Source organism: Lates calcarifer, linkage group LG1 (assembly GCF_001640805.2).
Source record: "Lates calcarifer isolate ASB-BC8 linkage group LG1, TLL_Latcal_v3, whole genome shotgun sequence".
NCBI lineage: Eukaryota > Metazoa > Chordata > Actinopteri > Centropomidae > Lates > Lates calcarifer.
In genome coordinates, this window is record NC_066833.1 from 13,582,137 (window position 1) to 13,596,336 (window position 14,200).

The window sequence follows — 14,200 nt, forward strand, 5'->3', positions numbered from 1 at the left end:
AAAGTATGTGCATAGTTCTGGTGTTTAGTGGTTTTATCACATGACCAGTGCGCCTCTCTATGGACTGCTGCCTGAGTACTGCAGTGTGGAAAAGCAGGTGGCTAGCTATGTGTGTGTGTGTTTGTGTGTGTGCATTCCCGTATGCTTATGAGTGTGTATTTTTGTGTACTTTTATCCTCATGAGCACCAAATGTCCTCATGTAAATTAAAGGCTGAAAAAAGCACTCCAAACATCTCAGCCAGTTTTTATTTCTATAAGGGCTTACTTCAGAGTTAACACTTCAAGTTAAACCTAGATTAGGAATAGCCATACAGTCGCCAAGTGAATGTGGCACAGCTTTAATAAATGTGGTGAGTTCCAGTTTCCTAATTAAGATCAAGAAATAGCTGTTACTGATTTAAAGATCCCTTCCCTAATGCGTGTTCAATGTAAGTGATGGGAATTTTATTGTTTCACCCAGGGCTCCTGCACCCCTGACAACACTATATAACAACACTGTAACAGTACTATAACAGTGTGTTAGGTAGCTTTTAGCTCAACCTAGTCTATACTTGGTTTTTCAATAATGTAAACTGCTTATTATCATTAAACATACAGACAGAATTTCATATTCCAGAGACACAGATTGTTCATCAGACTTCCAAAATGTTGACATGTTGCCACAGGCTGATGGCTGTCAGTGAGAAGTCTTCTCATTTACACTAATCCACATGTATTTGTGTCTGTTTTAGTCCACAGTCCTCCTGCTGGAAGTCCAGAGTGCCCCACAGTGGCCCTCTCTCCTCTGCGTTCTCAGAGCTCCTCCCCCTCACGTTGCCCCGGCCAGCCAGGTCGCCCTCTCTCAATGGTGTCTCCAGGACCCAGCTTAGGGCCTGTCACCCCTCTCCTCCCCCGCCTCACGGCCCCTCCTCCCGCTCTCGTCCCCTCTCTCGTGTCTCACACCTCCTAACATGTCAGCGGTGCTCATCAACGGCGAGCAAGCCAGTCCGCTGCAGTCACCATCGCCGGGCCCCTCCCACGCCCCCACCCAGGGCGCCATCGCACCCAAAGCAGAGAAGGTGAGCTTTTGGTTTGTGTTAATACATACCATTTTACACCAATGTTCAGCAGTAGTACTGTGAAAAATCCACATGGAGATTAACCAGAATTAATTCTATGTGACAGATTGATTGTGGTTTGTGAAATGAGAGTGATCACTTTTTTTAGATGTCTTGTCTCTCTATTATTTTCTCTACATGTATAATCAAGAGCTGAATGCAGTAACTTCATGCTTTATTTCTGGAGAGAATCACAGGAAATCATTTGTCCAAGTACAGAAAGAAAGATTGTGAGAAAACAGGCTCACCATAAATGAAAATCGTAACTCTTCATCATAAAATGAGTCTTTGAATACTGATTGTTGCAACATGTAGCAGTAGCTGGGGGGAAGATGTTCACATGACAACCAGCTTAGACAACAGAAACAACACTGTGCATATCAACACAGATGACAACAGACAACATAGAGCAAAACAAGACATTTCAAAGCAAAGATAAAAGAGCACGGCATCCTGATTATGGCTGCAATCAACTATTGTTTTCATCATCTGCTGATTATTTTTTGCAATTAATCGATTTACCATTTTGTCTATAAAATCTCCAAAAATAGTTAAAGCCCAAGCTGATGTCTTAAAATAGCTAAAGTAGCTTAAGTAAGTAGTTTATTTTGTTATTCGAAACTCCAAAACGGCCAAAATTTTCACATTCCACAAAAGACAAAGCAAAACAGAAACTCTTCACATTTGAGAAGGAACGTTTTATATTTTTGCTGAAAAACTTTAATAAACACCAACAGCACTCACAGATAATAAAAGCAAGGGAAAAAAATACATGGTACCACCTCCTTTGATTCCAGGTATTTCCGTTATCCTGTGAATAAAACTCACCATATCCATATATTGCAATTAACTTTTAACACCATGTCAGATAAGGTGTATGGTCTTCCACATTTCACACAGTTTAATGGATGTGAAATCTGTCAAGCGTATGTCTGTATGTGATTATGTGATGTGTCAGTAGTCCTCCTCTACCTCAGGAAGTGGCTTTTACCCCGGGAGCTGGCACAGATGCTGAGTGCCATCCTATATGTTGTGAGATCTGTGGCGTTAAAGCTGTAGATGTTAAATCGGGCTGCACTGACAGTGAAGGATGGCACTGAAAGCTTGCATCTGTCTCAGCTCCATTTGTTTCAGTGTTGGCTCCACTGTCTGGGACAGCTAATCTAACTACATGGCTAGCTGACAAACAGCTCATTGACTATGGAACAGCAGGCAGCAGCCTTGTTTACATCGTCTCAGTCAAAGATGGCTTGCGCTTGTATTTTTTAGAGGCCAGATTCAGGATCATAACTCATGTACTGAATGTATCTCATAGGCATTAAAACAAGGTAAAGGTATCATTCGGTTAAAAGGGTTCATCAGTGTTCAGTCTAACCCTCATTTGCACTGCTTACCTTTGTTGCTTTGAGCTTGGCAGAGCAGAAACAACAGGTTTGAAGTCAGGGTGCCGATGAGGCAGTGCAGACTCCATCTTTGTTACAGAGGAAATGATGAAGCAGCTATGATAACTGTCTGGCAGACAGTTTGGATTATCTCTGTTTGGCACAGTGTCACACTGTCTAGAGTGCAGTCTGCATTACAGACACATAATACTTTGGACATTGAGATGTGTTTGTAGACCATCCCCAAGAAGTCTGTGCATGCTTGCAAAAACAGTCTAAAACTATCTTGAAAAACCATGTTTAAGGCCTTGAGCTGAGATAGTATAGATACTTTCTATATTCTGGTGAGCACGCTTTTTGCATTCACTGATTGCAAACACAGTCCTATATTTTACTCATTACTATGTTGGCACCGTGGCTTTTCAGACATGGAATTCAATCTCATGCCCTTGGATTTCCTTGTTGGATTTTCTTTTCTTAAAAATATCATTTCCTTTAGATGATTTACCTGAAAAGTATTTTAAGAGTGTGGAGGAGCATGGGTGAGTGAATGGTAGAGCAATTAGCTTGGTGGGATGGACAGAAACTGGCATCCAAAGCATTACGTCTCTCAACCCTGGACAGTCTATACACACCTGCATCTACTAAGCTTAAGTTCAATAATTGCCATATTCAATTAACTCAGTATTGACAATGAATCCTTTCCAGATGTGATCTTCTCAAGATTACTTTATATGTGTATATTTTCTTACATTTGGAATGAAAGCAAAACTTCTCACATACACACACACACAAGCATTTATTTACAAACCATGCAAATTAGATGCAACTTGCTGGCCAGCACAGCAGTCAGATGAAATTGTGAGTGTCTGCTACCATCTGGTGGTTAATTTTGGAACAGCAGCAAGCAGTGTGACTCACTAATGTAAACAGACACACATGGGCAAGCACACACACTCATAGGAGGCAGATTAAGCCTTTAAGCCTGCAGATGAAAGAAGAGAGAGAGTGATTATTAACTTTTTCTGCCGCTTTCAATCTCTCTTTCTCCCGCCTTCTCTCTCGCTTTCCCTACATTCCTCCATTCTCTCCTTCCTCCCCTCTCCACCTTCTCTCTCTCCATCTCTTCTTTTCACTTCTTTGTGTCTTCTCTGCCTCTCTCCCTCCTGGAGTCCCTCCTCCACTGCTTCTTCCTCCCACTATATTCCTTTATTTTCTCCTTTTATTCATTTTTACTTTCCTCTCCATCATCTCCTCCCTCTCTTAAATTAAAATTCAAACAAGTTTTATTTGCATGACAGCAAGGAAATCTATGTTGCCAAAGCAATGCAACATTTTGTGTGTATTTCAGTACATCTCCAGTGTACACTCGAGGTGACTGTGTTCTCCAGACGGTGAGCATTAGTAGTGTTATGAAAATGAGATTTATGTTTCAAGGAAGAAAATTCAAATGATGGAAAACAAAGAGGATCCACATTCCTACATCCTGTGAGGAAATAATGAAATCCTGGTATTTAAGCGAATGCATAACTTAAAAGCACTGGCAGTTGTAGTGCAGAGGAAAGGAATGCTGTTAGTTTTCTATAGTGGATCTGCTGAGTCAAAGTGTTTATACAGGCTCTCTAAGTGCTTTGTAGGCACTTTTTTCCTCTGCTGTCCTGCCTCTACACTGAGACTGGTCATTAGGGCTCTGAATATTTATAGTTTTCCTTATTAAGTATTTGATTTTGATCAGATGATGCAGTAGGGTTTTGTCCCTGTGTTTCCCAAGAATTTGGTAACAGTGTGGTGTATCACATCATTTGATAATCGCCCCACAAGGCGTTAGATATATTTTAACTTGAGTGAGATGTCAGTGTGTGGTTGGGTTGTTTAGTGCTGTTCAAAGTTTCATGCTGCTAAATTAAGCTTTTGGTCTATAAAATTCTAGAAATATAATGATATAAAACTAAGAAAAGCAGCAAACTCTGCTCTATGTTTTCCTGAGGCCTGATTTTTTTATGTTTATTTTTTTTATTTTATTTTATTTTTTCCAGATTTTTCTCTTGTCATTCCTTTGAATATTTCCATGTTTACTGACAACTTCTACTTTTTATAACAGTGACAAAGCACAAACAGATTTTGCCTCAAACTTTGTTCAACAGTCGATAGTTGGACTAGTGGGCAGCGGTGGTAGAAAATATGGAAAAGTGTCCTGTGTCCTGTGTAATGTGATTATAAGTCGTGGTTATCCCCACATAACCTCTCAGTGTTGGTTAAGCTGTACAATGTTTACTCCGTCAAATGTGCGTTTACTGATGTAGAGAAATCATTTAAGCTGGAGTAAAGGAAACAAAAACACATGGCTTGAACTACTCTCAGAGAATCCATTAACCAATAACAATGTATTCAAGACTGCACAGATGTTTCTTCTAAGGTCACAGGTCATAAGCCAAAATCTGTGAAAATGAACTTTGCTCCTGAGGTTTCTGTTAAATGATCAGGAGTGTGTTTTGCTTGTTTTTACACAAATACTCAGATGAACATTCAACACAGTAGTTTGGTAACGTGAGATGTAATGCCCATGTAAAGTTGTGATTTGTTATATTGAAACTGATAATAAGAGTGGGCACACTTCACTATTTTCTGCAAAGGAAGATTTGTATTTTGTTGTATTTCCAGATAAATACAGCATAAATACAGTCCTTCCTCTATCACCACTACATGAGGACAGTTTTTGCTTGGAGTTTGCTTGCTGGCTACATGTTTGGAGCCTTCTTATATAAGGTGCAGCTGAATGTGGATTTATATGAACTTAAGAAGTAATTATCATGTTGAACTGCTGTGAAATTACAGATCCTTGTTGACAGTGTGTTCCAGACTGTGCAGCAGAGGTTCATGCTCATGTCCTTTCTGTTTAGGCATCATGTGCATTTGCTGCTGCTGCCGCTGCTGTTTGCTTGATGACAGCATGGTTCTTTGCATTAAGATTAGATCTAATGGTTGCCATTCCATTACGTTGGTTGCTGTATCCATCCAGCATTCCCTGAAACTTCCTCATTGTCATCAACCTCTTAGTGAGAAAGAGATCCTTTACTCCAATTAACACATTTAACATCAATCATGACAACTCTTTCTGTTTGCCGCCATTCTGTGGGTATGACAGAGTTCAGTGAAATGCTGTGAATTCTGCATTTACAAAGTTCAGCTTCAAATCACCTATTTTTTTACTCCTGGAAACTTTTAATTGTGTTTTATTCAATAATCTTTGGAGGAGACTTATGTGGTCAATGGGTCACTATCTGTCTTTATGTTCTGCTTTTTCTCCTCCACTCTCTCTGGCACTCTGTTATTTTTTTATAACCACTGTTTTTGGAAGCATCTTCTGCTGCTGTCCTGGCTCGTTTTAGCCTGATTTCAATATTAATTCAATTCAAGTTGTTTTGTATTGAATTTCTCTCTTTTTACCTCTTATATTTGCAAATCTCTGCCATTTCCATGACAACTGTCCATCACAACATTGCAAAGACAGTGTTTGATGGAAAATGGGTGTAAAATAAATCTGATGCTTGATCCAGCAGGGAGTGTGAAACAGATGGCTGGGGTGGAGACAGAGCTGATACAAAGGCTCCCTGCATCACCAAAAAATAGTAATCATGCCCAGGCACGCTCGGTATTGATCCATTTTGTCATGAATGAGCGTGTAAAATCAGCAACAAGCGGCAAAGGAGAGAAAGCCGTTTTGTCCCCCGGGTATTACACAGAGTTTGATTGAGTGGACACTGTACAGGCCCTCCATGTTCAAGCCTGAATGGAGGAGCATCAATCTGTTCTGCCTATTTAGGTGCCATTCAACACTTTGACTAACTATAATCACTACACTGTATTCAAAGAGCAGTACAGCAGAAGCACATGAATTCAGCTTGAGGGATCTTTAATGTAGCTATCCCCGCCTAGCCTAGCTACCTGTCTGTTCAAAATACACATTGTGACTGAGCAGGCACTCACTGTGAATGCTGACTACACTCACACACATTTCCTTTCTGAGTTACTCAGTATAATAACTGCTCCCATCACCATTATTTCCCTCTCTCTCTGAGTCATGAGTGAAGGACAGGAGAGAGAAAGAGATAAGAATCTAGCTAGCTTTTCTCATTTTTGATGTGTTTTGTAGACCAAGGTCTCCTTATTCTGCTCACAGAAGATGTGCAAGGGGAGAAGACAAAGACAAAACTAGCTTTGTAATCTCAGTTATACCATAAAAATCAATATATGCCGGTTTTAAGGAATAGTTCCACTTTTGATAAATACGCTTGTTTGCTTTTCTTTCCAAGAGTTAGATTACATAGAGCTTAAACACTGTAAACAGCAGGAAACAGTCCAGACAGTTCAAAAATGTTGCATCAGCACCTCTAAAGTGTGCAAATTAACACATTTTGTCAAGTTTGTTAAATCCATACACAAACAGAAATGTAAAAAAAACAACAACTTGTGAAGTTACCTGCTGTAATTATTTCCTGGCAAACAACAGCCGGGAGCATTAACTTCCCAGAGTCTTGTAATCGCAGTGAGCTTATGAGACAACCACGCCACACAGAAGTACAGGGTGAATGAATAGACTGTTGTTTGTCAAGAAAAAGTGAGAGTAACTTCCTCCAAACCCACTAGCTCCACACTCAGCAGACAGAGATGAGAGCGGTGTTGATCCTCTCATCGAACTGTGGCCAGTTTTTTTCAAACTTCCAGAGGGTTTGTTGGTACTGACAGAAAAGCAGGTCACATTGTTTTCTTGTCTGAAACAAATGCGGTTGCCAGTTTTATTTCTTGTTTTATGAGTCAACAGGAAAACATTTCTTTATTTGTTTCATAAATGGGATGTTTGATTTATATGTGAAGAGTATATTTGTGTCCTGTGGGTTTTTATTTATAGAGAGGAAAAACTTAATACACTGTAGATATATTGTCTACACCACTTTCATTAATTTATTATTATTCATTTAATTTAATTTAAATAATAATTACTTGTCAGTTTTTGTCATGACAGGCCTTATAAAACATATATTCCTGTATATCTCAGGAAAACAATGATCCTTACCTGTTTGTTTGTTTATTTGTTTGTTGTCTTGTTCCTCCATCCCTCCATCCTCAGAAGGAGAGGAAAGCAGGGGGTTTATTAAAGCTCTTATCAGGGGCAGCGGCCAAGAAGAAACCTCGCTCGCCTCCCTCCTCCCCGCCCACCCACAACCCCTCATTGGCCGGCCAAGGTGCCATGGCCACAGACCCCACACACCATCCTCACCACCATCACCACCACGCTCGCTCAGGTTCCTGCCCAATGGCATCACAGGGGCGAGCCGGGTCCTGTCCAATTGAGAGCGACATGGCGGGGGCCATAGGGTTGGAGCCGCTGCACAGGAAGTCCGGCTCCCTGGACACCAACTTCCCCATGTCGCCCCCGGCAACTCGCACTGGCAACCCTCTGATGGTCCTGCGACCTGAACCCAAACCACTGTCCAGGGAGAGGTTGGCACACACACATACACACAGACAAATCAGACATAGGAAAACATACATGTTTGCATATAGAAATACTTATATACAAACACAGATAAATACTTCTATGAATCCAGTCAAGTTCTGTGTGTAAATGCACAGTAATTGCACAACAGTTAACACTCAGGAGACAGAATATGAGGAAAGAAAGGACAGTCCGAACTGTCAGAACCAGCCAGAGGTGCCTTTATGAGCAACAAGTCATTACTGCAATGAGTCCACTGTGTGGGAAAGTAACATCAGGGTTTAATCAAGGTGATAGTTTTCACTTGCAAGCCTGCAAGCCATTAGTCCCATAGTGCTAAGCAGGAGCAACACTTAAAACTACTTTGAATCAGCAATCGATAATCCTTTTTTCTATAAGAGAGATACAACAGTACATATACCAGCAGCATTGAAGATTTGAAGATCAAAGCCCTGCACTCACACAGACACACACACACACACACACACACACACACACACACATACACACACTGTCCCTCAGAGGAAAGCTGTAAAATCAGTAACACACTTACAGACACTCCAAATGTGTCACAGGACATGGAAGAGGAATGAAGCATTTGTGTATTGGGAGCACTGGTTATCACAGCGAAAGATGTGCACTGCTCCTTCTGTTTGTGTGTGTGTGTGTTTGTGTCTGTATGTGTGTGTTTGTTTATGAGAAAGAGAGAGAAGCAGAGAGGAAAAACAACCTTGTCTTACCAATATTTTTGGTAAATGTGGGACAGTGGTACACCGAAACACAGACACAGTGGTTACCATAACAATCTGATATGCACTTACTGGCTTCTGAATAGCTCCAGATATAACAAAGAACAATGTTCTGGCCAAAAAAGTCTCCAATAAATCACACTGGTGTTGTTTCATATTTCAGCTTTTTGCCATTATTTGTCAAAGCCAAGTGGAAGCAGTCAACGCTCTGATTTCTTCCAAAATTTGTTGCAGGAATCAATATTCAGCTTGGTTCTCAAGTGAGGAAAATCCCCACTAAAACAATTTAACATATAAATTAAATAAAGTGTTATTGAGACTGCAGTTGTCACATAGCCATGGTGTGAATTTGAAACCAGTTTTTCAGGGAAAGCCACAGTGTTAACAAACTACTTCGCTACGAATTTGCATTTGAATAAAATATGAAAGTTTCTCATCTCTTGGGATTTGGCACTTGACATTGTGAGAAATGCAGGTCATTGCTAAATGGAGTAAGCAAGACAGGTTGAGTAAATGCGTGACCACAAAGATGCAGATGACTCCTAGAATCCATTAAAGAAATTGATGGGTTTCTGTATACCAATAATTCACACCACTGCCTGTAGCTGGGAGCATACTGAGAATACACACAAAAAAAAGAAACTTACCACTGATTCATGCACTGATTGGATTCTCTTATGTGGGTTTTCCAGCCTGTTTTGACAGCCTTATGTGCGTTGTTTCCATCTCTGTGTGTGGCAGGTATCGCGTGGTGGTGCCCTACCCCCCGCAGAGCGAGGCAGAGATCGAGCTGCGGGAAGGGGACGTGGTGTTCGTCCATAAGAAGCGGGAAGACGGCTGGTACAAAGGCACCCTGCAGAGGACGGGGCAGACTGGCCTGTTCCCCAGCAGCTTCGTCGAGAGCTTCTGAACTGGAAAAAGTGGACAGAAGAACACACACTGTTCCTCTTTCTGAGTCCCAAAACACACAGACATGCAACCAGTTCACACACAAAGGTTGGGCCGATATTGGTTTTCCAGAATTACACTTTTGGGTTAAATATGGAAACTGACCTGCAAAAACACCAGTGTAAATTTGCCTTAAAAAGCTGCTAGCCCAAAAAATAAGAAATTAGTCTGGATTTCAATGAAGAATTTTAGTTTCACACAATGATGGAAATTGATGCATTTTGGAGTTTTTCACAGAATAACCTGTCAATAATCACTGGACTTTAAAATAAAAACATATTTGATACTGTCACAAAACATCATTCATTTTAATGGTCTTCAGAAACCTGTATCGGTCCAACTAATTCACACACACACACAGGAAAGCTAGCTACCAGCTTCGACCAGCCCAGCCACATAAGGAAGCGGGGCAGCTATTCCCATTATTCACCCGGCGACAGCATTAGGTCAGAGGGGGGCCTCGTTCGACTCGCTGTCCACGACTCATGATGTTTGACTACTGAAGGCACACAGACTCAAAGAGCACAGAAAGACAAAACCCTGCCTCCCAGCTCTCCTCCTTGGCACCATCCACCAGCAAACGCTAGCACAAAAAGCATCAGCTCTGCTTTTCCACTGAGACCTCAGAACTTGAATCCGGGTGCTTTCTTTGTTTGAAAAGTGAAAATTTACCACCAGGTGATGAGGGAATTGTGTGAGCCTACATGCCAGGATCATTGTAAGCACATTATCTGTGTCTGGTTTGTGACAACAAGCACATGTGTTTTTATTTCAACCCAGTACATGTTAATGACAATGCATGTAGCATTATTATGTTTTTTATATGTTGAAATAGATGTTTGTGTTGTCACAAACTAGCCATGCTGTGATGATCTGTCACAGGATTTTAAATTTTAAAACAAAAAGTAAAATATGAATTAGGTGATTCATTTTTCTATTTATATATCTTGTATAAATTTATACAACCATTTTTATTTACATTTGTCCTTCATAGACCTCTCACAGCTACAGTGAACAGAATTATTGGCTTGCTGAATGTAGAAAGAAACAGAAAGTCAAAACTCTTTAAAGAATTTGGATTTAGAGAGTTGTTTTTTGATATTCTGTGTGGGACTAGAGACAAAGAAATGCACTTGATAGTATCTGATACACCTTGCCAATATATCTACATACACAGTATTTTACACACTGTTATTTATTTGACAAAAGGGATTTCCATTGCTACTTCTTACATTATTGTATTTTAGGAGCAGGCATAAATCTGTTTGGCAGGTAAAACTCTAAAACCTATTATTCCGCCATTTTAGTTTAAAACACATGAGTTAATGGTCCCAGCAAACAGCAACAGGAATTCCTCATCCTCAGCCTTTTCTTGAGATACTGTAGAGAGTTTTTTTGTTTTTTTTTTCCCTGAATGCAGCGATATTGTGAAACAAACCGTGTGCAGGTTGGATGCTCATGGAAGAATGTACACTTGAGGCAGAAACACCTGCAAGTCCGAGGGCAGGGATGCAAATTTTTCATCACGCAACTGCCAACTTTTGACTAGGACTTTCCCTGTGATCTTGTCAACCTTTAACAAGTATTTTTGTACGGCTTCAGTCAGTGTACAGTCAGTCTGCTTTGTGAATTTTGACGTCCTGAGTGTGGATTCAGGCTTGTCTAGTTTACATCTAGCCACAACCATCTACCTTTTTTCCCATTTCTGGAGATAGAAGCACAGCGAAACTCAGAGCTTGACTTGCTCACTGTGTGTGTGTTTGTGTGTATGTGTTTGTGTGTGCGTCAGAGAGTGAGAGGTCGGCAGGAAAGAACACAGTTACAGAGCAGGAGTGGCTTTCCTCACCATGTTTATTCTTCTCTAAACTGGGCCAGAACAAAGGGCACAAACTGCTACTGGCCATATGCACACAGATGAGGCTCTCTGATTGGCTGAGCACACGTTTGTCTAATTGGTTCTAATTGGATCATAACCAACTGAGAGTCTGTCAGTGGATAAGCACACTTGAGTCACCTTGGTTAACTGGATTCATGTCATATGGAAAAGATACATACAAACAAACAGCGAGAGCTCAGATGATATGTCAGAATCAAAAGTGTCGTTCTCCCCCACCACCACCCTTTACATGTGATAGTTTGATCCATATCAACTTGAACCTGAAGTGATACCCTGTTGTGGTATTGCCATAGAGGAGAAGAAAGCACAAGCAATTTGTACTTGTTTTGTTTTCCCCATTATTAGATTGTTGGTGGAAGAAAAAAATCAACCCTAATCCCCTTAAACTGTGAGGGAAAGTGAACAAAATATGGAAGGAGATGAATTCACAAAGTTAAAACACACACACACACACAGAGTACGTAGAGAGAACATGGTCTACAATCATTCTGTGGAGGCTGGCAGTGTTCTGTGGGTAATTCTGTGCATCTGGAGCAACAGATGAAACCAAAAACACTCTGCAATTTAGATAAAGATATTTTATTTTTCTCCAGCAGGTCACAGCTCACACAAACTAGGGCTAGACTGACACATAACAACTTTTTTCAGTTAGAATCATGGATATAAAGCATTTTGTTTAATTCTTAGTATTTCTTGTTTAATTGACCGTTTATGTCCAGTAAATTAATCCCAAGTTTATATAAGTGTGCAGGACTGAGTTATTTGTACAGCTTTCAATGGGATGTTTCAGTTCAGCCAAGTAAAGTGCCATTCTATTTGCCATGACAAGATATTAGCTATTGGAAACTTCAATCCAAATATATCTGGATTGGCCCTCAAACCCTGTCAGTCATACCCTAGTGCCTACAAACACCCCCACACACACAAATACACACTGTGTCTGGCAGAGCAGTCTATTTTTTGTCTCAGTCTTTTCTTTTCTCACTTCTTGCTGGTTGTTGTTTTGTTTTGTTTTTTTTCTCCTTGCAGCTCTGTGCTCTGCTCGACTCCATGACAGAAAAAACCAGCAGATCCCAGAACAGCTCTGTACAAAACCCTGAGTGAGATTTTCTTTATCTTGTTTGTAACACCCACCAAACAGAGGACTCTAATTTCTACTGAGTCAAACTTAAGCACAAGTCCTTGTTTGTGTCGGACATGAACGGGTCTCGACGGTCTTTTCTTTTTCCTGAGGTTGATGCTGTGAGGAGGAGGAGGAGAAGAGTTTACAAGAGTCAAAACATCAGGAATACAACCACTGCACAGTGGTCACTTTACATAAAATAACTTGAACCGCTGGTTTCACAGATGTTTTCATGTGTTTTTATTTACGTGACGTGAGCTTGTCTTTTGCCTCAGCTTCCTGGTTGTAAATACCACTTGAGTGCTCATGGTGACGGCTTGAAAAATATGTGAACAAGCCATTCACAGCGGTGGTAATTCCCACCGGACATGAACACAACATAGAACACACCATTGCACATTCAATTCTTTTCATTGGACTTGATATCAAATTGCTGTCTCCCTTTTTGGAACATCCTTCCAGGAAGCCTGAGCAGTCACCTGGCCATCTTGAACTAGATGTCAGCCATATTTGTTCCTATGGATACTTCTGTGTCTGAGTGTGTGTTGTGTGTGTGTGTGTGTGTGTGTGTGTGTGTGTGTGTGTGTGTGCGCGCGACACACGTGCGGGGGGGGGCTCTGTATGTAGCTCTTTAAAGACAAAAGGAACTTTACAGAAAACAGTTTGGTGTGATGTGGATGCCCAAGCCTCATCAGGACTCAGTACTGGGTTGTTTGGGTACAGTGAGAGAAACTGAAATTTAAAAAAAAAAGAAAATATATATATATAATTCTATATTGTGCAGAATATTTATAGGCCTTTTGTGCCATTGAAGTCATGCTCTGCGCTGACCACACCCAGCGCTCTCTACCATGTGATCATTATACATCGTCTTGTACTGATGACCCGTGGTTGATTTGATTGTTTTTTCATGTCAAGTGCATTTTTCGCAATAAATGCCTTTGTTTTAAAACAGATTTTCAGCATCTTCTTGCATCTGCTGCAGCTTTATATCAGTGATCAAACTGACTGTGACAGGAAGCAATACACATTTGCATGACATGTGTACTGCTAATGCATAACAAACACGTTACCTGTATAACCCATTAGGGTTTTACTGTTGTCCCTTGGATGATTCAACCTTAAAATCATATTATATTCTGCTCTAATTATAAGTATCTGCCCTCACAATTTGCTCATTATGAGCTTATGGAACCTCCAGGTGAGGTTATCTGACAGTGTGTGTTATTGTCTTGTCATGCTAGTAAAAGATGTTTAGAAATGAAGCTGACACTTTTCATCATTCCCTCCATTTTTTCCCTCTTCCTTCCCCCCTCCCTTCTTTCTTTCCCTCTGTCTCTCTTGTGTTCTCAAGCCAACAGTGGCACAGCAGAGGTGTGTAATTGGTAATTTCAGAGCGTCGCCGGCACTCCCCTTAAATGACAACCTCATCTCTTCAGCAGCCGGGCCTGTCTCCAATGATCACCTCCATTTGCATTTAGAGTGAGTGGCAAAAGGTGACAAGGG

General features: G+C 40.8%; 1 protein-coding gene across 1 annotated transcript in view; it reads left to right on the top strand.

The window, feature by feature from the left end:
• LOC108892741 (E3 ubiquitin-protein ligase SH3RF3) overlaps window positions 1-11,982 on the top strand; it is an 86,617-nt gene extending 74,635 nt beyond the window's left edge. Inside the window, 4 exon segments of the mRNA XM_051070408.1 lie at window positions 733-875; window positions 877-1,059; window positions 7,609-7,982; window positions 9,468-11,982. Of these exon segments, the coding sequence (XP_050926365.1) occupies window positions 733-875; window positions 877-1,059; window positions 7,609-7,982; window positions 9,468-9,636 (869 nt within the window). The 3' untranslated portion in view covers window positions 9,637-11,982.
• Window positions 11,983-14,200: the final 2,218 nt, after the last annotated feature.